Source organism: Pelophylax lessonae (assembly GCF_965119305.1).
Source record: "Pelophylax lessonae genome assembly, chromosome: 13".
Lineage (NCBI taxonomy): Eukaryota > Metazoa > Chordata > Amphibia > Anura > Ranidae > Pelophylax > Pelophylax lessonae.
This window is the reverse complement of record NC_138780.1, coordinates 205,193,066-205,220,401: the sequence shown is the minus strand read 5'-3', so window position 1 is coordinate 205,220,401 and position 27,336 is coordinate 205,193,066. Positions and strand designations below refer to the sequence as shown.

The 27,336-nt window shown below is 46.3% G+C and overlaps 1 protein-coding gene across 1 annotated transcript in view; it reads left to right on the top strand.

Annotated features, from left to right (window-relative positions):
• PPP4R4 (protein phosphatase 4 regulatory subunit 4) overlaps window positions 1–27,336 on the top strand; it is a 211,914-nt gene that overhangs the window by 127,310 nt on the left and 57,268 nt on the right. The window contains exons 3-7 of the mRNA XM_082275364.1: window positions 2,428–2,530; window positions 6,060–6,207; window positions 9,573–9,646; window positions 20,355–20,461; window positions 24,500–24,607. Of these exons, the coding sequence (XP_082131490.1) occupies window positions 2,428–2,530; window positions 6,060–6,207; window positions 9,573–9,646; window positions 20,355–20,461; window positions 24,500–24,607 (540 nt within the window). The remainder of the gene's footprint in view (window positions 1–2,427; window positions 2,531–6,059; window positions 6,208–9,572; window positions 9,647–20,354; window positions 20,462–24,499; window positions 24,608–27,336) is intronic.

Genomic DNA, 27,336 nt, shown 5'->3' with positions numbered 1-27,336 from the left:
AATCTCCCCAATCCCTCCTCCTTGCCCAATTCCCCCTTAATCCCCTCTCCTTGCACAAATCCCCCCCTCCCAGCCCGAATCCCCCCCAATCCCCTCTCCCAGCACAAATCCCTTCTCCTCGCACAAATCCCCCCAATCCCCTCTCCTAGCACAAATCCCCCCAATCCCCTCTCCTAGCACAAATCCCTTCTCCTCGCACAAATCCCCCCAATCCCCTCTCCTAGCACAAATCCCCCAATCCCCTCTCCAGGCACAAATCCCCCCCTCTTAGCACAAATCCTCCCAATCCCCTCTCCCAGCACAAATCCTCCCAATCCCCTCTCCTAGCACAAACCCCCCCTCCTAGCACAAATCCCCCAATCCCCTCTCCCAGCACCAACCCCCCCCCCCCTCGTAAAAATCCCCCCAACCCACCCTCCTAGCAAAAATACCCCCTCCTAGAACAAATCCCCCCAAACCCCTCTTATAGCACAAATCCCCCTCCTGCACAAACTTCTCACCTCAGCACCAATGATTGCTCCCCCCTCCCCCAAATTACAGGTAGGAAACCAGGTAGAGGTGGGGGTTGTGCTCTCTCACCGCTGTCAGTGGAGCGCTCTTCCATACAGCAGATGACACAGGATTGGGCTGTAAACCCCTCCCCCTATCTCCTCCAATGCCGGCTCATCTCTCGGCAGCAGGAGATGAAGCAAACACTGTAAGATGTAAGAGCGATCGATCCCGTGTCATCTGCTTTATGGAGGATTGCACAGCCCGCACCTCCCGGCTCTCTGATCTCTGTCCTCTCCTTTGCGGACTTCACTGCTCCTGGCTGCTCTCCTCTTGTCTCAGCTGTGAGTGCGGAGATGGGGGGAAGGCACAGCAACCATGAAAAGACCTCGGGGGTACAACTAAAATCAGCACCCCCTTTAGATCTGGCCATGGTGTCACCCCTCTGGTGGGTGTCACCCGGGTGCGGTCTGCATTCTGTTCTCTAGTGATTACATGAGTGCAGTGCAGTAAGGAAACCATCATTTCTGGCTTCTGGTACATCAGAATAAACAAACCATTAATATAGAGATTACATCACACACAGAGCTTCTCACAGTGTGCACCAGAAGCTTCAGCAATGTCCAAGTATCTTTCAAAAGAAAGCCACTCAGATCAACCCTGTGCTTAGAGAATGTATGGCCTCTGCCAATGCTGCTCCGGCCACGCTCATTGACGTGTTTCGCTCTCATGGACTGGGTGAAACGCGTCGATGGTGTGGCCTGAGCAACGTTGGCTGAGGCCATTCATTCTTCGAGCTTCTGGTTGGCCTGAGTGGCATCTCTTGAATGATACTTCGACACTCTTGGATCGGTGAACCCGATACCTGCTCCTGCCTTCTGCGCACCAATTGGGAGACCCATGACCCTCGGCTTTGACAAGAAGCTTCAGCAATGTTGAAGTATCTTTCAAAAGATGCCACTCAGATGGACCTGGTGCTTAGAGAATGTATGGCCTCTGCCAATGCTGCTCCGGCCACGCTCATTGACGTGTTTCGCTCTCATGGACTGGGTGAAACGCGTCGGTGGTGTGGCCTGAGCAACGTTGGCTGAGGCCATTCATTCTCAGAGCTTCTGGTCGGTCTGAGTGGCATCTCTTGAATGATACTTCCACACTCTTGGATCGGTGAACCCGACACCTGCTCCCGCCTTCTGAGCAGCGGTGGGGAGACCCATGACCCTCGGCTTTGACAAGAAGCTTCAGCAAGTCAGATAGAGCCCCGCCTCATTTCCCGGCTGGAGGACGTCCAGCATCATGTAATCTTTCCCTCCCTAGCCTGACTCTCCCTAGCTCCGCCCCTTTTTCATTGGATTTCTGTTCTTTCAGTTATGGAGGCTCAACATTACTGTGGGTGTTACCTATGTAAATACAGCCTGCCTAGCAACGCCTACTTCTCAAGACTGAACCCCACCCATCTAGGAATTTGGATGTTTGCATAACTCCTCCCACTGCTTACTTTAGGACTCTAGAGAGGTATACTGTGGCAGGGTGCTGTGATGTTTTCAGGAAGCCATGTACATCACCTTCCCACCAGCCATGATCTGCCTGCATTGCATAGAGAGGCACAGAGACTAAAACAAGGCAAGTAATTAAAAATGGAAGGTTTATTCGAATAAATAAACATGTTGATGAGGGGGGAGGGACCTGCAAAGACAAAGTATAAGTAGATGACACTTCAGGTTTACATTGTAGCGTTTCTTCACAATTAAATCCGGATCACACGAACCAGTTATCATTGTGTAGAAGCATTGGGTGGGTTTGTAGTTCATCTGCGCACTGGGCGTGGCCTCTCTGAGCGCCCTTCGCTCCATGACGGTTGACAAATGATCTTTGAAGCTCTGTGCTCCTCCCAGGTAGGGATCTGTCATGTGACTCACCTTCTATGTCATCTACTTGCAGCTCCGGCCAGGACATCCAGGGGACCAGCGTTGTGGCCAACCTGCCGGTGCTCATTCGTCAGAATCCTACGGATACCCTGCGAAGAGTCGTGCCAAAAGTCAGAGTAAGCCGCCTTTGTTTTCTTCACTTGCCTGTCACTGTTATCTGAAGCAGTTTTGGATAGAATGGGTTAGAACCCCTGTAAGGTTTCTTTTTTCTTTGCTGTCTGTGTCCCTATTGTAAAATTTACATTCACTTCCTGTCTTGTAGGCCCATCATGAAGTGACAGAAAATCTCTGCTGTCTTAGACAGCTGTCACCAGAACAGGTGTCCCCATTAAAAGATTCTCCCTCACCTCCTTAGCAGCTGTCCCTGTTCATGGCCTGTTGGCCACGGTTGGGTTGGGGTCTGAGCATGCACATGGTTGGTCAAGGGCAAGAGCATATTGGCTTGCAATACAAGGAGTAGAAGTGTACACATGTGTCAAGGAGGGTATTTAAACTACTTCCCCTATGGTAGCCAGTGACAGTCAGTTTCCAGGCAGAGACCAAGGCAGTTGGTAGACAAGGATAGTCAGTTTCCAGGCAGCGGTCCAGGCAGGTGGTAGACAAGGATAGTCGTTTCCAGGCAGCAGTCCAGGCAGATGGTAGACTAGGATAGTGGGTTTCTAGGCAGGGGTTGAGGCAGGTGGTAGACAAGGATAGTCGGTTTCCAGGCAGCAGTCCAAGCAACTGGTAGACAAGGATAGTCAGTTTCCAGGCACAGGTCCAGGCAGGTGGTAGACAAGGATAGTCGTTTCCAGGCAGCAGTCCAGGCAGATGGTAGACTAGGATAGTGGGTTTCTAGGCAGGGGTTGAGGCAGGTGGTAGACAAGGATAGTCGGTTTCCAGGCAGCAGTCCAAGCAACTGGTAGACAAGGATAGTCAGTTTCTAGGCAGGGGTTGAGGCCGGTGGCAGACTAGGATAGTCAGTTTCCAGACAGGGGTCCAGGCAGGTGGTAGACAAGGATAGTCAGTTTCCAGACAGGGGTCCAGGCAGTTGGTAGACAAGGATAGTCAGTTTCCAGGCAGCGGTCCAGGCAGGTGGTAGACAAGGATAGTCGTTTCCAGGCAGAAGTCCAGGCAGATGGTAGACTAGGATAGTGGGTTTCTAGGCAGGGTTTGAGGCAGGTGGTAGACAAGGATAGTCGGTTTCCAGGCAGCAGTCCAAGCAACTGGTAGACAAGGATAGTCAGTTTCCAGGCACAGGTCCAGGCAGGTGGTAGACAAGGATAGTCAGTTTCTAGGCAGGGGTTGAGGCAGGTGGCAGACTAGGATAGTCAGTTTCCAGACAGGGGTCCGGGCAGGTGGTAGACAAGGATAGTCAGTTTCCAGACAGGGGTCCAGGCAGTTGGTAGACAAGGATAGTCAGTTTCCAGGCAGCGGTCCAGGCAGGTGGTAGACAAGGATAGTCAGTTTCCAGACAGAGGTCCAGGCAGGTGGTAGACAAGGATAGTCGTTTCCAGGCAGCAGTCCAGGCAGATGGTAGACTAGGATAGTGGGTTTCTAGGCAGGGTTTGAGGCAGGTGGTAGACAAGGATAGTCGGTTTCCAGGCAGCAGTCCAAGCAACTGGTAGACAAGGATAGTCAGTTTCCAGGCACAGGTCCAGGCAGGTGGTAGACAAGGATAGTCAGTTTCTAGGCAGGGGTTGAGGCAGGTGGCAGACTAGGATAGTCAGTTTCCAGACAGGGGTCCAGGCAGGTGGTAGACAAGGATAGTCAGTTTCCAGACAGGGGTCCAGGCAGGTGGTAGACAAGGATAGTCAGTTTCCAGACAGGGGTCCAGGCAGGTGGTAGACAAGGATAGTCGGTTTCCAGGCAGCAGTCCAGGCAACTGGTAGACAAGGATAGTCAGTTTCCAGGCACAGGTTCAGGCAGGTGGTAGACAAGGATAGTCAGTTTCCAGGCACAGGTCCAGGCAGATGGTAGACAAGGATAGTCGGTTTCTAGGTAGGAGTTGAGGCAGGGGGTAGACAAGGATAGTTGGTTTCCAGGCAGGTGGTAGACAAGGATAGTCAGTTTCCAGGCACAAGTCCAGGCAGATGGTAGACAAGGATAGTCAGTTTCTAGGTAGGAGTTGAGGCAGGGGGTAGACAAGGATAGTTGGTTTCCAGGCAGGTGGTAGGCAAGGATAGTCGGTTTCCAGGCAGAGGTCAAGGCAGGCAGCAGGCAAGGATTGTCAGTTTCCAGGCAGAGGTCTGCCTGGAAACTGACTATCCTTGTCTTCCGCCTGACTCAACCTCTGCCTGGAAATTGACTGTCCTTGCCTGCCTTATGCCTTGACCTCTGTCTGGAAGCTGACTATCCTTGTCTACCACTGCCTCAACCTCTGCCTGGAAACTAACTATCCTTGTCTTCCACCTGCCTCAACCTCTGCCTGGAAACTGACTATCCTTGCCTGCCTCAACCGCTGCCTGAAACGGACTATCCTTCCCTACCACATGCCTCGACCCCTGCCTCGAAACCCATTGTTGGTGTCAATATGAGAGAAAAAGTGCCCCAGCATTGGTGTCAGTTCAAGGAATAGGGCCCATCATTGGTATCAGTGGGAGGAATAGCGCCCCATCATTGGTATCAGTGGGAGGAATAGCGCCCCATCATTGGTGTCAGTGGGAGGAATAGTGCCCCATCATTGGTGTCAGTGGGAGGAATAGTGTCCCATCATTGGTGTCAGTGGGAGGAATAGTGCCCCATCGTTGGTCTCTGTGGGAAGAATAGTGCCCCATCATTGACGCCCGTGGGAGGAATAGTGCCCCATTGTCGGTATCAGTGGGAGGAATAGTGCCCCATCATTGGTATCATTGGGAGGAATAATGCCTCATTGTTGGTATCTGTGAGAGGAATAGTGCTCCATTGTTGGTGTCAGTGGGAGAAATAGTGCCCCATCATTGGTGTCAGTGGGAGGAATTATGCCCCATTATTGGTATCAGTGGAAGGAACAGTGCCCATTCGTTGGTGTCAGTGGAAGGAATGGGGTCCCATCATTGATATCACTAGGAGGAATAGTGCTGCATCGTTGGTGTCACTGGGAGGAATAGTGCCCATTGTTGGTGGAAGGAACAGGGCCCATTCATTGATGTCAGTGGAGGAATGGTGTCCCATCATTGGTATCAGTGGGAGGAATAGTGCCTCATCATTGGTGTCAGTGGGAGGAATAGTGCTCCATCGTTGGTGTCAATGGGAGGAATAGTGCTCCATCGTTGGTGTCAATGGGAGGAATGGTGCCCCATTGTTGGTATCAGTGGAAGGAACAGTGCCCATGTGTTGGTGTCAGTGGGAGGAATAATGCCCCATCATTGGTGTCACTGGGAGGAATAATGCCCCATCATTGGTGTCAGGGGTGAGAATAGTGCTTCATCGTTCATCTCAATGGGAGGAATAGTGCCCCAAGGGCCTGACAATGGCAAGCAAAGGGCTGCTGTTTGGAGATCACTAATGTAGACTGTTGGGGCCACAAAATAATAAAGGGCCACATGAACCCCAACGTTCACCAGTTCATCATGGCTGTTTAAAGAGTTCATCTTTGAAGGGTTTTCTTTTACAACCATTTAATGATTCTGATATACAAACCTGTTTTTTATACCAATGTGGTGAAACGCTGTCCCATCTCGGCAGGAGGTCCTCCATGTGGCAGGAATAGAAATGCAACTGACCGCGGCCTATTCTTTCCTGACGATACTACAAGAGGAGTCGGTTCCGGTCCACTCATACAGCCTGTCCTTCCTGCAGATTATCCTGCAGAACCTGGAACACAGAGACACGGGTGAGGGGCAAACTGCCATTGAATGTGACCTGCATATCCCCATAACAATAATAATTTGATGTACTTTACTACAGTAGGCGCATGTCTGCCCTGTCTGAGGTCATACAATGTACCTTTAATTAAATATGTAACAAACTTCTCACTCTTTTAGTTTCACCAGCTGGTAATGATGGACCTATCCAGTTGTATATTATACAGTCAGGTCCATAAATATTGGGACATGGACACAATTCTAATCTTTTTGGCTCTATACACCACCACAATGGATTTGAAATGAAACAAACAAGATGTGCTTTAACTGCAGACTTTCAGCTTTAATTTGAGGGAATTTACATCCAAATTAGGTGATCGATGTAGGAATTACAACGGTTTGTATATGTGCCTCCCACTTTTTAAGGGACCAAAAGTAATGGGACAGATTAACAATCATAAATCAAACTTTCACTTTTTAATACTTGGTTGCAAATCCTTTGCAGTGAATTACAGCCTGAAGTCTGGAACGCATAGACATCACCAGACGCTGGGTTTCATCCCTGGTGATGCTCTGCCAGGCCTCTACTGCAACTGTCTTCAGTTCCTGCTTGTTCTTGGGGAATTTTCCCTTCAGTTTTGTCTTCAGCAAGTGAAATGCATGCTCAATCAGATTCAGGTCAGGTGATTGACTTGGCCATTGCATAACATTCCACTTCTTTCCCTTAAAAAACTCTTTGGTTGCTTTCGCAGTATGCTTCGGGTCATTGTCCATCTGCACTGTGAAACGCCGTCCAATGAGTTCTGAAGCATTTGGCTGAATATGAGCAGATAATATTCCCCGAAACACTTCAGAATTCATCCTGCTGCTTTTGTCAGCAGTCACATCATCAATAAATACAAGAGAACCAGTTCCATTGGCAGCCATACATGCCCACACCATGACACTACCACCACCATGCTTCACTGATGAGGTGGTATGCTTTGGATCATGAGCAGTTTCTTTCCTTCTCCATGCTCTTCTCTTCCCATCACTCTGGTACAAGTTGATCTTGGTCTCATCTGTCCATAGGATGTTTTTCCACAACTGTGAAGGCTTTTTTAGATGTTGTTTGGCAAACTCTAATCTGGTCTTTCTGTTTTTTGAGGCTCGCCAATGGTTTACATCTTGTGGTGAACCCTCTGTATTCACTCTGGTGAAGTCTTCTCTTGATTGTCGACTTTGACACACATACACCTACCTCCTGGAGAGTGATCTTGATCTGGCCAACTGTTGTGAAGGGTGTTTTCTTCACCAGGGAAAGAATTATTCGGTCATCCACCACAGTTGTTTTCCGTGGTCTTCCAGGTCTTTTGGTGTTGCTGAGCTCACCGGTGCGTTCTTTCTTTTAAAGGATGTTCCAAACAGTTGATTTGGCCACACCTAATGTTTTTGCTATCTCTCCGACAGGTTTGTTTTGTTTTTTTCAGCCTAATGATGGCTTGCTTCACTGATAGTGACAGCTCTTTGGATCTCATATTGAGAGTTGACAGCAACAGATTCCAAATGCAAATAGCACACTTGAAATGAACTCTGGACTTTTATCTGCTCCTTGTAAATGGGATAATGAGGGAATAACACACACCTGGCCATGGAACAGCTGAGCAGCCAATTGTCCCATTACTTTTGGTCCCTTAAAAAGTGGGAGGCAAATATACAAACTGTTGTAATTCCTACACCGTTCACCTGATTTGGATGTAAATACCCTCAAATTAAAGCTGAAAGACTGCAGGTAAAGCACATCTTGTTTGTTTCATTTCAAATCCATTGTGGTGGTGTATAGAGCCAAATAGATGATAATTGTGTTGATGTCCCAATATTTATGGACCTGACTGTACATCACATTTATTCCTCTCCTGTCCAACTACATGAGATGGGATGTGGGTCACCATACAGTAGTGAAAGAATTTCAGGTGTGGATATTTTTACATACATAGTTACAGTGTTCCAGCTTGGACCAACTATGTATGTACCATACTTGTGGGATCCTCTAGAACAGTGTTTCCCAACCATTTGCCAGTCAAGGCACCGTTTAAAAATTATGGACAGTCTCGAGGCACCCCATTCTAAAATGTAAAATCTATTCTAATAGTTTTACATAATGCAGCAACATCCACAAGTCCAAGTAGGACACCCAATGTTAGAGGTGATTTATTCTTCCAAAGCAAACAGACTTTTACAAACTGGTACTGACTAGTATTCCAGTGTTTCTTTTCTTCCTCAGTTTTCTTCATCGCTCAGTTAGTGTGACCCCAACGCTGATGCAGAGGGGCATGGGAGGGTCAAACACAGATGCTCCTTATCAACTGATGATGCCATTGTTTGTTAGGACACCGACAGCTAGAAAGTTGTAATGGTGCAAAATGAAAATCTGTGGCTTAGTGCAGCTAAAAGGCAGGCTTTATCCACATACTGGCCTGTATACAATTTTTGGGCACTTTTTAGGCTTTTTGCCAAGGCACCCCTGAAGACACCTCAAGGCAGCCCAGGGTGCCTGGGCACCCTGGTTGAAAAAGGCTGCTCTAGAACACGTATAAAACACAAGGCCCGGGGGCCAATTCTGGCCCTCTAGACCATTTCATGTGGCCCTCACACCCAGGGGGAGAGGTGGGAGTGAGATGTGAGTTGAACACTGCACACTGTGCATAGCAAACCCCTAAACCCTGCAATCTGTATGTAGCGCACTCCGCAACACTGTACTCTGTACATAGCGCCCCCCTGAAATCTGCACTTAATGCACTCCTGGTATTTATTGCCCCTTTAGGATCCTCCCACTGTAGGTACAATTTTGCCACACAGACCAAGTTCGGTGGGGGTGAGGGGGGGGGGGGGGCATGGTTGAATTCCTGCACCTCTTATCTGAGGAAAAAAGCCCTGCAGAAATGGGTGTAGTCTTACAGATACAAGTTTGAGTTTGAGTTTTTCAACAGAAAGGGCAATAGTGGTAAATACACGGGCAACAAACAGGCATTGATAGCCATGCACAGGCAATAACTGCACTACATTGGTAACAAGTGGGTAATTGTGGCAATACACTGGCAACAAATGTGCAACTGTGAATATGCAGCAAATACCCAGTCAATAGACATTTTTTGAACAAAAGGACAATGGGGGGCAATACACAGGCAAAAACTAGGCAACAATGGCAATACACGGGCAATTACCATTTTACATTGGTAAGAATTGGATAATGGTGGGAATATACTGGCAACAAATGGGAAACTATGACATCATTGGGTCTACAGTAAGGTACATGGAGCCACAGAACTGCACTGTGTAGAACCACATAGCAGAATGTACAGCTGGTATACAACGTGCTGCAGCAATTCTCTCTAATTGGATGTTTCTTTGGCAGGTGTGAGCAATGCGTGGCTGGACACACTCCTCGCCGTTATAGACGTCTTGCCAAAGGAGACCATCAGACACGAGGTAAGAAAGCTCATCTCTGCTCGGACACACAAGGACAAATGTCACCAATACAGCCCCCCTCATTACCTGGCTGGAGGACGTCAAGCATTATCTAGCCCTTTCCTCCCCAGCCTGACTGTCCTTGGCCCCACCACTTTAATTTCTTTTAATCATGGAGGCTCAGCATCACATGTGTTGCCTCAGACGTAACGCATATAGGTGGTGGTGGGGGGTGGGGCATCCACATGGCTCTTAGGGTTTCCTGCTGCCTGCTACATTCTCCCAGCTGAGCTGTCACTGATAGCTCCCAGTCTCTGTTTGCAATTGAGAGCCAAGGGGGATCATGTGACCACTGTAACAATCACGTGATTAGGAAGCCACTTCCCATGAGGTTTTTTGACTCACCTGCTCCATCCAGAACAAAATATAAAGTTTGGCTACAGTTTGACTTTTAATTAGGATCATTGTAAGGGATGGAGTGGGCGGACCAAAGGCTCCTGACAACAATATAAGCAGGTCCATGGTGTGTAATTAGAACAGCTGTATTTGCTTGATGTCATACATGTGAGTTAGAACTGACGTGTTCAAATTAAACTAGAGTTCCCCTTTAATGCAATATTTGAATGTATATTATCAGAGCGGGGCCCCCCCAGTTCCCCCCCCCCAAGTGAATTATGTCTGTAAAGTTGGCATAGGGGCCCCAATTTCGGTGCGTTGGTGGCCCCGCTCCATGGTAACTGGCAGATCCAGAGGTCTGCATGGCTGATAGAACACAGTCAGCTCTGTGCACTGACTCCATGCAGGCGCGGTATTTCTTGTGCTGACAGCGAGACGACTGCCAAGTGCCTGGCCGGGACAAATATCCTCAAATAGCCTCTGCCGAATGCCGGGGGGGGGGGGGGGGGCACCTGAATTACAACCTTCTGTGTAAAGGTTCTGCTGGTGTCACTTTCCCAATGTGGGTGAAAAAGGCAGCTACAAAAATGGCCCACTAGAGCAGAGATTCTCCACCTTAGAGAGATTGGGGCCCCGGACAGTCTTCCCAAACCTTCTGGGCCCCAACAGAAAACAAAAAGCTTGAACACACAAAATAAAAGTATGGGGTACAAAATATGCATTTAAAATGTATTAAAAGGGAGGCTGCCCCTCATATTATAGGCGTCAGTGGGATAGTGGCCCCCCAGGAGAGAATAGCTCCAAATCATTGATGTCAGTGGGATAGTGGCCCCCAAAAGAAAATAGCCCCAAATCATTGATGTCAGTGGGATAGTGGCCCCCAAAAGAAAATAGCCCCAAATCATTGATGTTAGTGGGATAATGGCCATAAGGGGCAAATGGACCCCAAAACCATTGGTGTCAGTGGGATAATGGCCATAAGGGGCAAATGGACCCCAAAACCATTGGTGTCAGTGGTATATTGGCTCCCTGGAGAGAATAGCCCCAAATCATTGATGTCAGTGGGATAGTGACCCCCCAGGAGATAATTGTTTCCAAAATCTTTGGTGTCTGTGGGATAGTGGCCATAAGGGACAAATGGGTCCCAAAATCATTGGTGTCAGAGGAATAATGGTCCCTAAGAATAGCTCCCCAGATCATTTGAGTGGTGTCAATGGGATAGGGGCCCTTAAGATAGAATAGCTCCCCAGATCATTGGTGTCAGTAGAATAGTGCCCCAAGGAGAGAATAGCTCCCAAAATCATTGGTGTCAGTGGGATAGTGAATCCTAAGGCAGAATAGCCCCCAAATCTTGGTGTCAGTGGGATAATGGTCCCACTTCCAGTCTACATGCCCATTTGGCTGCACACCATTGTTCTGTTCCATCTTCCCAATACATTGGTGGATGTCACTCACCTGTACAGTGTGTCAGCTCAACCACTTTTAGTCTCCACCAGGGGGCGCATGTGACAGGGTGATGGCAGGATCACCAGGTATTCCTATAATGAAAGCTGAGGATTTTAAAAGATTGAAAGACTATGGAAAGGACAACGATTCTGGTTTCCAGTTTTGTACATGTTTTCTTTTATTTATTTTTTGTGCTCAGGAGTGAAAGGAAACATTGTTAAAAGTCAGGTAAGTCTGACATAGTGTATGCAACAATGTATCCAAAGCCAGAACTTTTGTATGTTTTGGATGGAGAGGGGAAGGATTGGAACCCCTGTGAGGTTTTTATGTTGCTCATAGTTCCAGATATCGTTTTTTTCTGGCATAATAATGATTTTTTTTTTTATTACAGATTTTTTTTAATTAATTGTTTTTTCCTTCTTTCATGATGGATAATTAATTTTTTTGTTTAGCATGCCAATCTTTATTCTTAGCTCCCATGATAACGGGTTTCTCTAGCTGTCTGTGTTTTGGTGACAACTCTTTAACTGCTCCAATAATGCGCAAATTCCGGAATTCCTCTCCTACATGTTAAAATCATCCTTTTTTTGCTAGAAAATCACTTAGAACCCCCAAACATTATATATTTTTCCTGACGCATCATCTCAGCACACACTGGGTTAGGATTGGTTAGCTATAAAGCTTTGAAAGAGAGACCCCACAGCATTCTTTTTTTTCCCCTCACCTGATAGGATGGATGGATGGATGGATGGATACGTGTAGGCAGGGCTGGCCCAAGACATTGTGCTGCCTGGGTCCAAGAATAAAATGCTGCCCCCCCCCCACAAAAAAAATCACACCCAACAAAAGGCCCCCCACATCCATTATTTTATATAAATTTAACATTTAGAAAATATTATATATACGGTTATCTTCTTCCATAACTCACCACCGGAACGGTCCACCAAACACTCACTGTCTGTCCTCAGTTCTCCTATCACTAATGTGTCTGCGACCACCCTAGAAGATCCAGCCTGCCCTGCGTAAGATGGAGTGTGCTGATGTCTGACGTCATTGCGCACACCACGATCACATGAGGGACGTTCCCCGGAGGAGACACTCCGCCTCCTTATACTCATCAGTTTGCACTACGAGTAGCAGTATGAGATGAGAAAATAGCGACCGTAACGTGCCGCAAACTGATGACACACAAAACATATTGGGAGTCATCTTGCTGCCCCTCCCCAAGTGCTGCCTGGATCCAATGGACCCAGGGGGACCCATGGTAGGGCCGGCCCTGCGTGTAGGCCTCCTACCGCACTTCGCCCCAGCCAGGTTAAGCCTCTCCTGGATGGAAGTCCTATCCTGTACAGTCTCTAATAAAGCTAAATGAAAGGAACCCCAATCTGGTGGTCTCGGGGGAATTTGGAATGCCTCTGTTGCATTCAAGCCTTAAATTGGCTTACATTTCTGCAGTTGTCCTCCTGTAGGCTTTCCTCTCTCCTGCACAGTGTTTTCTCTATCATTCTGGGCATTGTAGTCCCACAGATCGATGGGACCTGTTCAAACATGGCGGCCGCTCGTTTCTGCCGCATCCGCTGGTGCGTGACCGGAACTGATGTCAGCCGGCACCCTTATCTAAGATGGCGCTGGATGCCGCAGATCGCTACTGCGCATGCGTGATAACGTCACTTCCTCCGCAATGGCGGCGGATTTAAAAGCTGTAGCTTCTTTCTCAGATGTGGCTGGCATTTTCACATGGAGATCTAAGTCCCTGCTCCTCTCAGGATCACTTCTACTGCTGCCTAATGTACTTGTCCTGCTATTACTCTTTCTTATTGTGGGTAGAATACTCTGTACTCTCTTGGTGACCTTGTTAATACACTCTTCTTATTGGTGCTATAGGTGTTCTATCTTTTCTATCACTGCTTATGGAGGCCACTGCTCAAGCAGACCCTCCTCAGACTATAAGGTAAGGGGTCCTCTTGATGGGTAAGTAGTGAAGATTAGAAAAAGAGAGCACAGCCACTAACACTATGGTGTCTGGACAGCCCTACCAGGCAGGGCCAGATTAACGTAGGGGCTATTGGAGCTGCAGCTCCAGGCCCCTACCTTTTATATAGGCCCCGGGTTGGCCATATTCACTGTTACCGCTCTTCTGTCACTTGTAAACACAGAAGTCTGGCTTCTATGCTCGCTTCCCCAGGCAGCTCCCTCAGAACCTCCCCACACAGCGCGAAGGCCGGACAAGGAGGGACAGTTGCCGATGCATGGATGTGTTTATGGGCTTCAGAGACAGCATCCCATGTTGAATTAGGCATGCATGGCTGCACCCTTCCTCCTCTGGGTGCATGCCAAGGCACGGCCCTTAAGGCCCTTCAAAATCCTCAGCACCAAGCCCATGATGCTCTTAATCCGGCCCTGCTACCAGGTCAAGATCATCAAATTCAAGGCCCAAAGAGCACTCAAATCATGCATCTACATCGGCAGATGGGTGATCCAGAAGGAGCCAGTCCAGGTCCTCTTCTCGCCACCACCACTCACGTCGCAGAGAGTCCTCTTCATCCTGTCACCACAGCAGTCATCACACCCATCCTGCAGCAAATGCCTGCTGGGTTTGCGGAGAACCGGCCCTCCCAGACATGTTTCAATGAGGCAACAAGAGAAAAAGTCAGATGCCAGAGAGGTAACAGACCTCATCAGGGAATCGGTGCAAGAAAAAATTCTAGAAGCATTGAAGCATCAGCTCCTGAACAAGAGCTGCTCAAAACACTTTCTCCCCGAATTCATACCCTCCACCGTGGACGGATTCCTCATCCGACAGCAAAGACTTGGATCTTTCAGTAGGATTTTACTTCACATTAGTCGAACCATTCTCCAGATCTGTCAAAGAAGCAGTTTGCTGCGAGTAGACAAAAGAAACACCACGTAAAATCAGGAAATACTTCCCAAACCTAAAGAAAATACCAGAGTTCTCTCCATTCATTGATGAATTGGAGGACCTCATCAAGGACGATTGGCAGAAGCCAGACAAAAAGATAGGTTAGCAAAAATTTTACCCGCTTAAAGAACCCAATGTGAATCCATTAATTTATGCATTGGTCATTGACGCCTCTCTGATGCGATTAGCCAGGCATGTAACTCTGCCCATAGAAGACGCAGTGACCTTCAGGGATGTACTCGATTGACCTTGACCTAAAGAGAGCATACTCAGCAGCAGGCGGCGCCTGCAGACCAGCCACCGCCTCAGCAGCGGTTGGTAGAGCAATTTCAGGATGGACCTCCAGCATTGAAAAGTCACTGCGGGAAGGGGCGGACCAGGAAAAAATTATATCCTTTCTTCAGAAACTCAAGCTGGCTGGAGACTTTGTGGCAGAAGCGTCAGTATACATCATTAGGTCATCTGCTAGGGCCATGTTGGCTTCAGTAATATACAGAAGGTCCTTGTGGCTAAAGCCTTGGATGGCTGATGCAGCATCCAAAACTAACTGGTGTAAAATACCATACAATGGGATCAATCTATTTGGGTCAAAACTAGATGTCGCCATATCAAAAGTGACGGGCAGAAAATCGGGCCAGATTCCCTCCGACAGAAGACAAAAACCTCTAAGAGGCCCATCTTTGAAATTATACAGGGATGCAAAATCCTATAGACCTGGAAGAGAGTTCAAGAGGAACTGGAGAAGTACCCAGTCTTCCTTTCTCAGGCTGCAAAAGTCAAAACCCTCCTCAACAACAGATCAGCAGAAGTCCTTTTGAAGGTGTGCCTGTCCAATCTGTAAGGGTGGGAGCTAGACTCAAGCTATTCATACAGGTTTGGGAAGATCAGATAACAGACCCCTGGACAATTTACACCATTCAATTCAGTCACAAGTGGAAATTCAAAAGCAGACTTCCAGAAGACCGTTTCCAACCAACCAGATTACCAACAATAATGGAAAAAAGAAGATTGTTACTGAAATACGTATTAGATCTACTTCAAAACAAGCAATCATAGAAGTCCCAGCGAACCAGAAAGGGATGGGATTTTATTCTCCACTATTCCTGGTAAGAAAAAAAAAATGGGAGACCTTCCACCAGTCCTGGATTTGAAGAATCTCAAAAAAAAGATTCAGGTTGAATCCTTCAAAATGAAGAGTCTTCAGTCAATCCTACTAGCAATGAACTTAGGAGACTGGATGTTGTCCATAGATTTATCAGACACTTATCTACACGTTTCTATACATCTCATCTTTCAGAGATTTCTCCATTTTGCGGTAGACAACCAACACTTCCAGTTTCAAAGCTTGCCATTCGGAATCTCCACTGCTCCAAGAACCTTTACAAAGATCCTATTACCAGTTATCGTCTTACAAAGGGAAAGAGGATTAAGAATCTACCACTACTGGGGCGACATCTTCCTTCTGGCCAACAGTCAGGAAAGTCTCATACGACACCGGAAGATACTGATCACCACACTTCAACAATTCGGTTGGGTAATAAATTGGGGGAAAAGCAATCTTCTGCCTTCCCAGAAGATGATTTTCCTGGGTGCAGAACTGTACACGGAGGCGAATATAATAGAACCTCCCTAGGAGAAGGTAGACCGTATAATTCAAAAACTGCTAACAGCAACCTCTCTACCTGACAGAGTTTTCATGAGCGTACTGGGTTCTATGACTACCACTTTCCCTATGATCCAGTGGGCTCAATGGCACATTAGGATACTGCAAAATTCCTTTCTAATGCAGTGGGATGGAACATCAATGCTTCAGCAGATTTATATTCACAGGGTGCTGTAGCAATCTATATGGTGGTGGACACATGTTCACAACCTCAAAAGACTCCAGCATATAGTTCCTCCACATCCGGAGATAGTAACATCAAACGCCAGTCTGGAAGGATGGAGACTCACTATCAAGACCAAGCAGCCCAGGGACATTGGCGATTCCAATCACAAGGAGTGGTTTCAAATATACTGGAACTCAGAGCAGCCTTCCAGACACTTCTAGCATTTACTCCTTACCTAGGAGGAAAGAACGTTCTGTTACACATGGACAACAAGGTAGCGGTAGCTTCCACCCAGAAACAAGGGGGAACCAGGAGTCGTACACTGTTAAAGGAAGTTTGTAGTATCCTGGATTGGACTCAAATACATCTAACAGATCTGAGAGCCATATATGTCCCAGGAGCACTGAACCTTTTAGCTGACAGCCTGAGCAGGGACTTTGTGTCAAACAGCGAATAGTCCCTGAGTCAGCAAGCCTTCTCCCTTCTGACCGAGACTTGGGGAACTCCAGAGATCGATCTGGCAGCAACACCTGTGTCAGAGATACCTAGCAAGAGCCTTTTACCCCTCAGCCGAGGGAGTAGGCTGCCTTCACCTTCCTTGGGATTTCTAGCTGGGCTACATCTTTCCCCCAACACCTCTGATCGCAAGGTTCCTATCCAGACTGAGGAGATTGGCATCAACAGTGATAGCAGTAATACCCTTTTGGCCGAGGAGACCCTTCGACAACTGAACATAGAGAGCCCATTGCTTCTACCAGTTACGCCAAACCTACTCTCTCAAGGCCAATTCCTACACCCAGCTCCAGAGAGACTGCACCTGATGGCATGTTGAAAGGAATAGACACCTAGAGCAAGGCTGTTCTCTGGAAGTTATATCCACCTTGCTTCAAGCCAGGAAAAACACTACTAACAGCATATATGGAAGAATATGGGAAAAATCATCTCTTTTGCTCATGAAAAGGAGTGGAATCCATTGTCTCCAGAAATATCGCAGATCCTGGATTTTCTCCAATCAGGTTTAGAGAAAGGCGTAAGCTCAAGCACACTGAAAGTTCAAGTATCTGCCAAAGCAGGCATAAAAAGGGCTTTGCCCCCTCATCATTCAATTCATGAGGGCGAACCTCAAAATCAGACCTTCAAGAAACCAACATTTCCCACCTGGAACCTGGCTGCAGTTCTGGAGGCACTTTCTCGTCTACCCTTTCACCCAGCTGACTCAGTTTCCTTTTGGGACTTGACTTTGAAGATAACCTTTCTCATCACCCTAACCTCAGGAAAAAGAGTTTCCGAGATGCAAGCATTACTAATAAAGGAACCCTGCTTGGTCTTTTACCCAGATAGGGTAATCTTAGGACCTTCGGACCGTTTTATTCCCAAAGTAGCGATTGCATTTCACTTCAATCAAGACATAAGCTTATCAACCTTTCCAAACTTTCCTTAAAAACTACTATCAATAATTTTATTTCAGCCACAAGCTCCTTCAGGAAGAAGGACAACCTCTTGATTATCCCTCATGGTCTCAGGAAAGGTCAAAAAGCATTAACACACATAATAGTATCATGGATCATTAAGACCGTAAAAAAGGCATACTCAGTCCAACAACTTCTGATACCTGAGGGTCTGAAGGCTCATTCTCCTAGGGCAGTGGCAACCTCCTGGGCAGCATATTGCAGAGTGTCTCCTGAAACTACAGTATATGCAAAGCAGCAACCTGGTCCTCAAGAAGCACATTTATGTCACACTATAAAGTGGATTTTGCTCAGTTAACAACTGCGGAATTCGAAAGATCAAGCCAATTTTTTGGTTCCATGTTAATAAATGATATTTGCTAGCGCCCACCCGACTGACGAGTTATTTCCCAGTGTGTGCTGCCATGATGCATCAGGAAAACAGAAAATTGTATATTCACTTTTCCGTAATTTTCCTTTTCTGACTCATCTTCATGGCAGCACATAGATCCCACCCTTTCTTAGGTGATATATACAGAGAATGCTGTGGGGTCTTTCCTTCAAAAATGTATAGCTAACCAATCTTATCAGGTTGTGGGGGGCGGAGTCATAACCCAGTATGTGCTGCCATGAAGTTGCGTCAGGAAAGGAAAATTTTGGAACACAGCAGGAGCCAATCAGCTGGTGTGGCGGACCTGATGTCCGTTGGGACCCGCCGAATGTTCCCGAGGCAGACAGAACGGCGGATTGATTGTAAACAAGGCAGATTGCCATTCTGTGACAGTAGAAGACAGAGATCTTGTGTTTCTGGTAAGCAGGAACACTTATCTCTGTCTTCTTACATTGCACCTCCCCCACAGTTAAGAAAGCACTCCCTAGGGACACATTTAATCCTTTGAAAAGGAAGAACCACCCTCTTTCTCCCTCAGGAGAAGTAGGGGTAGAGACAGAGGGATTTGAGGGTGCCAGGCATAGATTGACACATAGACAATATTAACCGCTTCCCAACCACCCACCACCTTTTTACTGCTTCTCCTGTGCAAACAGATGTAGACCTACGTCGATCACGCGGGAAGCTAGGGGGCGAGCAGGCGCCGCCGCCGGCATGCCTCCCGCTCCCACTCTGCAGCAGGTAAGCCAATGCATGGGTCAGGCAGCTCCGATTGCCGCCTGACACCCGCAATCGCTCCCCACTGAGAGAGAACGGTCAGTTATTGTAAACACAGCTGACCGTTCTTCTCTCCTTCTATATAGGATCACATGTCTCTATGGTCATTTCAGAAGCCATGCCCTACTCACAGTTAGAATCACTCCCCCAGGCTCACATTTAACCCCTTGATCACCCACAGGGTTAAAGCGGAGTTCCACCCAAAAGTGGAACTTCCGCTTTAGGGAGTCCTGACCCCCCGACATGCCACATTTGGCATGTCATTTTTTGGGGTGGGGAGCGGGTACCTAGTTTTGACAGGTACCCGCTCCCACTTCTGCTCGGAGCGCCGCGGCGCCCTGAGCGGAAGTTCTCCTCTCCCCCTCCCTGCAATCTTCTGGGACACGTCAGAGGTCCCAGAAGATTGCCGGCCAATCACTGCGCGCAGCGCGACTCGCGCATGCGCAGTGGGTACCCGGCTGTGAAGCCGCAAACTGTAACAGCCGGGTGCCCACAGCAGTGATGCCGGCGCCGAGGGAGAGGATCGAGGCTTCGGGCGGCCGCATCGCTGGACCGTTGGACAGGTGAGTAAATGGCTGGAACTCCGCTTTAACCCCTTCCCTGCCAATGGCATTATTACAGTAACAGTGCATATTTTTAGCAAAAGTGTCAAAAATGTCAGATAGGGGTCCGATCTGTCCGCCGCAATGTTGCAATCCCGCAAAAAATTGCAGATCGCCGCCATTACTAGTAAAAAAAACAATAAAAATTACATAAATCTTTCCCGTAGTTAGTAGACACAATAATATATGCTTATTGGCCTAAAATATAAAAAAATATTGATTTAAAAAATTTTTTTTGAGAATGTCATATAGCAGAATGTGAAAAATAAATATTTTTTTTTTTTTCAAAATTGTCGCTCTTTTTTTGTTTATAGCACAAAAACTAAAAATCGTAAGAACGGCAGTGGGCGGAGTTGAGAACACCTGGCCTGGTTATTCACATACTTGGGAGTATCGGTCATACTTTGGGAATGGCGGTGGGCGGAGTTGAGAACACCTGGCCTGGCTATTCACATACATGGGAGTAACGGTCATAATTTAGGAATGGTGGTGGGCGGAGTTGAGAACACCTGGCCTGGCTATTCACATACATGGGAGTATCGGTCATACTTTAGGAATGGCGGTGGGTGGAGTTGAGAACACCTGGCCTGGCTATTCACATACATGGGAGTAACGGTCATAATTTAGGAATGGTGGTAAGCGGAGTTGAGAACACCTGACCTGGCTATTCACATACTTGGGAGTATTGGTCATACTTTGGGAATGGCGGTGGGCGGAGTTGAGAACACCTGGCCTGGCTATTCACATACATGGCAGTATCGGTCATACTTTAGGAATGGTGGTGGGCAAAGTTGAGAACACCTGGCCTGGCTATTCACATACATGGGAGTATCGGTCATACTTTGGGACTATCTAGTGTTTCTGAATGTTCATATTGTATATATGTCATACTTACCAGACTTCACTCTCTTATTTTACAGATTTTGAACCCGCTTGTATCCAAAGCACAGCTATCTCAGACGTTACAGTCCCGCCTCACTAGCTGTAAGATTCTCGGGAAAATAGCCAACAAGTTTGAATCGCACGTGTAAGTACCGCAGTGACGTTCCTGGACCACTATACTGTACTGCCGCACAACATTCTTAAAGCTAAACTCCGACCACAAACATTTCCATTTAATGACATTCCTCAGTAGCCACAAAGAATGTAAATCCACGGTGTGTGCGCCAAACGGACACGCTGATGTACCTAATGGATGCACTTAAACCCCAAAATAGAAAAAATTAATACATTGCATATATACTTTTCAAGGTGCTATCAACAAATAAACTGCTCCTGCAATTTCATTTTAACAACATATAGCAGGTCTATAGTCATGCGTTTTTAAATATATCCAATACATTGATATAGAGTCCTCATGCTGTAACACTTCCATTTATTAACCCCATATTATGTACGGGTAGGGATATCCTCTTTTTCTGGCTACATAACTGACTGTGTCTGTGCTGTTATAATGCCTACAAAGTATTGATATGATTCCTATGTGCCAGGTGTAAGTAGCACATATTGAAGCCAAAATTTGGCTATGTTTTAATAGTTGGGGACCACTACTATTACACTCCATGTATTATCAATACTCTGTGTATGCAATATGTTTTAGACAGAAAGTGTTATCTATACTTATGAGGTGTATGAACACAGTCCTAATTACTCAAATCCTGATAGATGGAACCTGTGTCACCCTTTATGACACCCAAATTCATTCTTAATATGATTCTCCTGGTTTAAGGGACCCCCCCCCTCTTATAGTTAAATATTTTATTTAAGATTCTCGGAGGCCTGGGCGCAACATTATGACGTCACGCCCAGCCTGGCAGTTCTCAATACTGCCTGATCTCAGCTGGTTAGCCGAGATCGTTTTTTTTTCAGGCTTTCCAGTCTGTAGGAGAGATGTGAGGTCTTATTGACCCCAGATCTCTCCATAAAGAGGACCTGTCATCCCTATTCCTATTACAGGGGATCCCTCCATAAAGAGGACCTGTCATCCCTATTCCTATTACAAGGGATCCCTCCATAAAGAGGACCAGTCATCCCTATTCCTATTACAGGGGATCTCTCCATAAAGAGGACCTGTCATCCCTATTCCTATTACAAGGGATCCCTCCATAAAGAGGACCAGTCATCCCTATTCCTATTACAGGGGATCTCTCCATAAAGAGGACCTGTCATCCCTATTCCTATTACAGGGGATCTCTCCATAAAGAGGACCTGTCATCCTTATTCCCATTACAGGGGATCCCTTCATAAAGAGGACCTGTCATCCCTATTCCTATTACAGGGGATCCCTCCATAAAAAGGACCCGCCATGCCTATTCCTATTACAGGGGATCCCTCCATAAAGAGGACCTGTCATCCCTATTCCTATTACAGGAGATCCCTCCATAAAGAGGACCTGTCATCCCTATTCCTATTACATAGGACCTCTCCACAAAGAGGACCTGTCATCCCTATTCCTATTACAGGGGATCTCTCCACAAAGAGGACCTGTCATCCCTATTCCTATTACAGGGGATCCCTCCATAAAGAGGACCTGTCATCCCTATTCCTATTACAGGAGATCCCTCCATAAAGAGGACCTGTCATCCCTATTCCTATTACATAGGACCTCTCCACAAAGAGGACCTGTCATCCCTATTCCTATTACAGGGGATCTCTCCACAAAGAGGACCTGTCATCCCTATTCCTATTACAGGGGATCCCTCCATAAAGAGGACATGTCATCCCTATTCCTATTACAGGGGATCCCTCCATAAAGAGGACCTGTCATCCCTATTCCTATTACAGGGGATCCCTCCATAAAGAGGACCTGTCATCCCTATTCCTATTACAGGGGATCCCTCCATAAAGAGGACCTGTCATCCCTATTCCTATTACAGGGGATCCCTCCATAAAGAGGACCTGTCATCCCTTATTTCTATTACAAGGGATGTTTACATTCCTTTTAATAAGAATAAAAGTGATAAAAAAAAAAAATATTAAAGGGAAAATGTAAATAAATAAATAAATAAATAAATAAATAAATAAATAAAATAAACAATAAAAAAAAAAAAATTAAAGTGCCCCTGTCCCCGCACGCCCGCAGTCAGAAGTGAATGCATACATACGTCGCAGCCACATTTATAAACAGTGTGCAATCCACACATGCGAGGTATCGGTGCAAACATTACAGTAATACAGTGATAGCCCAAAACCTCCTCTGTAACCCCAAACTGGTGACCTGTAAAAAATGTTTAAAGTGTCGCCTATGGAGATTTTTAAGTACCAAAGTTTGGCGCCATTCCACGAGTGTGCGCAATTTTAAAGCGTGATATGTTAGGTATCTATTTACTTGGCGTAACATTATCTTTCACATTGTACAAAAAATTGGACTAACTTTAGTGTTTTTTTTTTTTATTAAAAAAAAAAGTACAGCAAAAAATAATGCGCAAATACCGTGTGACGTAAAAAGTTGCAACGATCTCCATTTTATTCCCTAGGGTCTCTGCTATAAAAATATATATATATAATGTTTGGGGGTTCTGAGTAATTTGCTATCAAAAAATTATCATTTTTAAATTTTGGAGTGGAATGCCAGAATTGGCCCGGTATGGAAGTAGTTAAAGGAGGTCTCCATGCCCTTTGCAGTGTAATAAGTGGCTCCTCTCCCACTGGCTGTCCACTCCAAATCCGTGGCTCTCAGCAGCTCTCAGTGTGGTGTCAATCAAGAGGAAAGGATCATAGTGCAAATCGACAGCTCCACCTAGTCCCAGCATGATTACGTCACCGCCCACCTCATGCGTTGCGTCCAATGGGCTTTCTCAAGGGTTCACATTTTTGTGATTATATATATTGCAGCTTATCATTAGATGTGGTGGCTGTATTTGTTTTTTTTAGGCTACTTTCCCCTCTGTTTTTACCTGGTGATCTGGTCACTAACATACCTCCTGTATGAGAGCGCCCCCATTCTGGACTAAGGAGCACAGGAGACACCATTGGACAGCAGCATTGTCAGTCGGGAGGGGAGTGTTAGATGGACCAGAAGATTTACACTTACAAAGCTGATCTCCAGCTAGTACTTTATAATCAGTTACAGAAGGGGTGTCAAACTGAGTTTCATTGCAGGCCGCATCAGCACCCCCAAAGGGCCGGATGTATCTGTAAAACCAAACATCCAGACCAACTCCCCCCCCCCTTCCCCTTACATCAGAAGTCAAGAGTCCCCCTCCCTCCCTTACATCATAGTGCACCCCTCATTCCTTGTGTTGCTGCCAGGAAGAAGCTGGGGGTGGAGCTGGAAAGCAAAACGTGTCTGGTGGAGTACCACAGAAGGGCTGATATATGCTGAGACCAGGGGAAGTAGAGATGAGGGTTTGCTGCAGCTGCACAGGAAGGCGCAGGATCTGTAGGGGGAGTTCTATTCTCCTCTTTGCTGCCAACTGCTGAGACAAGGTGGGGGGCAGAGACAAGCCACTCCGCAGGTGCAGGATCCGGAGGAGGAGTTCTGTCCTCCTTTCTACTGCTGACTGTGGAGACAAGGTGGAAGTGGTGACAAGGGGGTTGCCACATTAAATGGCCTGGCGGGCCGGATTTGGCCCGCAGGCCTTGTATTTGGCACATGTAAGTTACGGTTACAGTTTTTTTTCTTTTGGAATAAAGGTTTTACGTGAATAAATAAAAGCTGATCATTGTACACACCCCTTTCAGTGGTAAATGGTTTGTCTCATCTCTGTAACTGATACATTCTTCTGGAGGGCTTGTTCTTTTGAAATGCAACAGAGGTATTGGCTGGATCACCAAATGAAAATAAAAGAAAGAAAGCCTAAAAAGAAAACAAATGCAGCTGTCACATCTAAGAATTGGTAAGCTGCAATATAATAAATGTTTGCTTTTGGGTTTAAAGTTTAGCATGCTTTATATTACCGGCAAAAACATTTGAAACAAATTACAGAAAAAATTTGCAAATGATCAGCCTTGATTCAAGCAGAAATCTTTCTGACGTTTATATATATAATAACTATAATAGGACTGTATCTGTATATCTGTGTATCTGTATCTGTGATTTTGCATCATGACTTGTGTATTGCAGAGTAAAGCGGGACATACTCCCCCTAGTGGAGTCTCTGTGTCAGGACGTGGAGTACGATGTCCGTTCTTGTATGTGCCGCCAACTTGAATACATCGCCCAAGGCATAGGGTAAGCCGAACGTTTTCCTATGTACAGGTATGAATGTGTGTATTGGAGAAATGTTATTCGATATGTTAGTAATATCTCAGAAACAAACGGTGCCTGCAGTCTGTGTAGGGGCATTTGGGGAAGTTCTAGAAAATCAAAAGAATCTGAAATTGGGGCTCAATAGAACATTTTTATTGTTATATCTTGCAATTTTATTACGCCCTCTGGTGGTTGTTTCTCTTATATACCTCTAAAATATTTTTAGATTATTTTATATCCCTTACAACACCATACGTTTGATCTTTTTACTTGGTTATTGATTTTTTACCTCCACATCTTTTATCTATTTACTTATTCCTCAATCATATTTATGTTTTAACATTGTATATTCAAACATCTTATATTTATTTGCACTTTATAAAATAAGCAGCGCCATCACCTTCCATTTTATTTCTCAATAGAACATTGCTCTTGGATCGAACAAAAGTGGATTTCCCCCATTTGCGAGGGAAGACGATTGGGGATTCGTGAAGGGAGGGGGAATTTGGGGGACAGCAGGGGGTAAGAATTGTTATAGGTGGGCACATTTTGAAGGGGGGGGGAGTGTACTAGGAGTGGTGATTTGGCGGAGCTTGGTGTTGGGGGGGCTTTGTGCTAAGGAGAGGGATTTTTGGGGTTTGTGCTAGAAGACGTCATATGGTAAAGGGGGGAGGGGTTTTGTGATAGAAGGGGATTTTTTTTTCTTTGGAGAGGGGGAATTTGTTTTAGTAGTGAAGATTGGGGGGGGGGGGGTATTTGTGCTTGGAGGGGAAAATGGGGGGGGGGGTTGTGCTAGGTGGGGAGACTGGGTGGGATTGTGCTGAAAGGGGGGGGCTGTGGAGTGGGCAGAGAGGATTTGTGCTCAGAGGGGAACTTTGAGGGGTAGAGGATTTGTACTAGAAAGGGTGATTTTTTTTTTTTTGGGAGGGGAGACTTGTGCTGGGGGATTTGGGGAGTAAGAGGATTTCTGCTGGGAGGGGGGATTTGTACTGGGAGGAGGGGAAATTTATTCTTAGCGAGTAAGAATGCAGATTAGTGCTCAATTTTTTTTTTCATTTTTTTTTGGGGTGGGGGGGATTTGTTTTCGTAGCAATGATTAGGGGGTATTTGTGCTAGGAGAGGAAATTGGGGGGATTTGTTCTGGGGGATTTGGGGAGTGAGAGAATTTGAACTGGTAGGGGGTAGAGATATCTGCTGGGGAGGGGATTTGTACAGGGAGGAGGGGGAATTTATACTTAATGGGTAAGAATGCAGATTAAAGCTCAATTTTTTTTGTGGGGGGGGGGATTTGTTTTCATAGCAATCATTGGGGGGTATTTGTGCTAGGAGAGGAAAATTGGGTGGATTTGTTCTGGGGAATTTGGGGAGTGAGAGGATTTGAACTGGTAGGGTGTATGGGGGGGGGGGGGGCAAAGATTTCTGCCTGGAGGGAGATTTGAACAGGGAGGAGGGGGAATTTATACTTAGTGGGTAAGAATGCAGATTAGTGCTCAATATTTTTTATTTTCTTTTTTTTTGGGGGGTGGGGGGGGTATTTTTTCTCGTAGCAATGATTGGGGGTATTGCAGATTAATGCTCAATGTTTTTTTTCTTTTTAGGGGGGTTATTTGTTTTCGTAGCAATGATTTGGGGGTATTGCAGATTAAAGCTCAATTTTTTTTAAGGGGGGGGGGGGTATTTGTTTTCGTAGCAACGATTGGGGGGTATTGCAGATTAATGCTCATTTTTTTTTCTTTTTAGGGGGGGGGGGGGTATTTGTTTTCGTAACAGTGATTGGGGGGTATTTGTGCTAGGAGACGAAAATTGGGTGGATTTGTTCTGGGGAATTTGGGGAGTGAGAGGATTTGAACTGGTAGGGTGTATGGGGGGGGGCAAATATTTCTGCCTGGAGGGAGATTTGAACAGGGAGAAGGGGGAATTTATACTTAGTGGGTAAGAATGCAGATTAGTGCTCAATATTTTTTTTTTTTTTTGGGGGGGGGGGGTATTTGTTTTCGTAGCAATGATTTGGGGGTATTGCAGATTAAAGCTCAGTTTTTTTTCTTTTTTGGGGGGGGGGGGTATTTGTTTTCGTAGCAATGATTGGGGGGGGGGGTATTGCAGATTAATGCTCATTTTTTTTTTAGGGGGGTTGGGGGGGGGGATATTTGTTTTTGTAGCAATGATGGGGGGTATTGCGGATTAATGCTCAATTTTTTTTTTTTTTTTAGGGGGGTATTTGTTTTCGTAGCAATGATTGGGGGGTATTGCAGATTAATGTTCAATTGTTTTCTTTTTTTGGGGGGGGGGGGTATTTGTTTTCGTAGCAATGATTGGGGGGTATTGCAGATTAATGCTCAATTTTTTTCTTTTTTTGGGGGGGGGGGGTATTTGTTTTCGTAGCAATGATTGGGGGGGGGGGTATTGCAGATTAATGCTCAATTTTTTTTTTTTAGCGGGGGGGGGGGGGTATTTGTTTTTGTAGCAATGATTGGGGGGGTATTTCAGATTAATGCTCAACTTTTTTTTTTTTTTTTTAGGGGGGGGGGGGGGTATTTGTTTTCGTAGCAATGATTGGGGGGTATTGCGGATTAATGCTCAATTCTTTTTTTTTTTTTTTAGGGGGGGTTTGCTGACACATAATGCTCACATATCTTAGGGGTGGGCACAGATTGGCATAGTCGCCCTGGCCTCTAAATGACCTTTTCCTGGCATGGGATATCCGTAGTCAG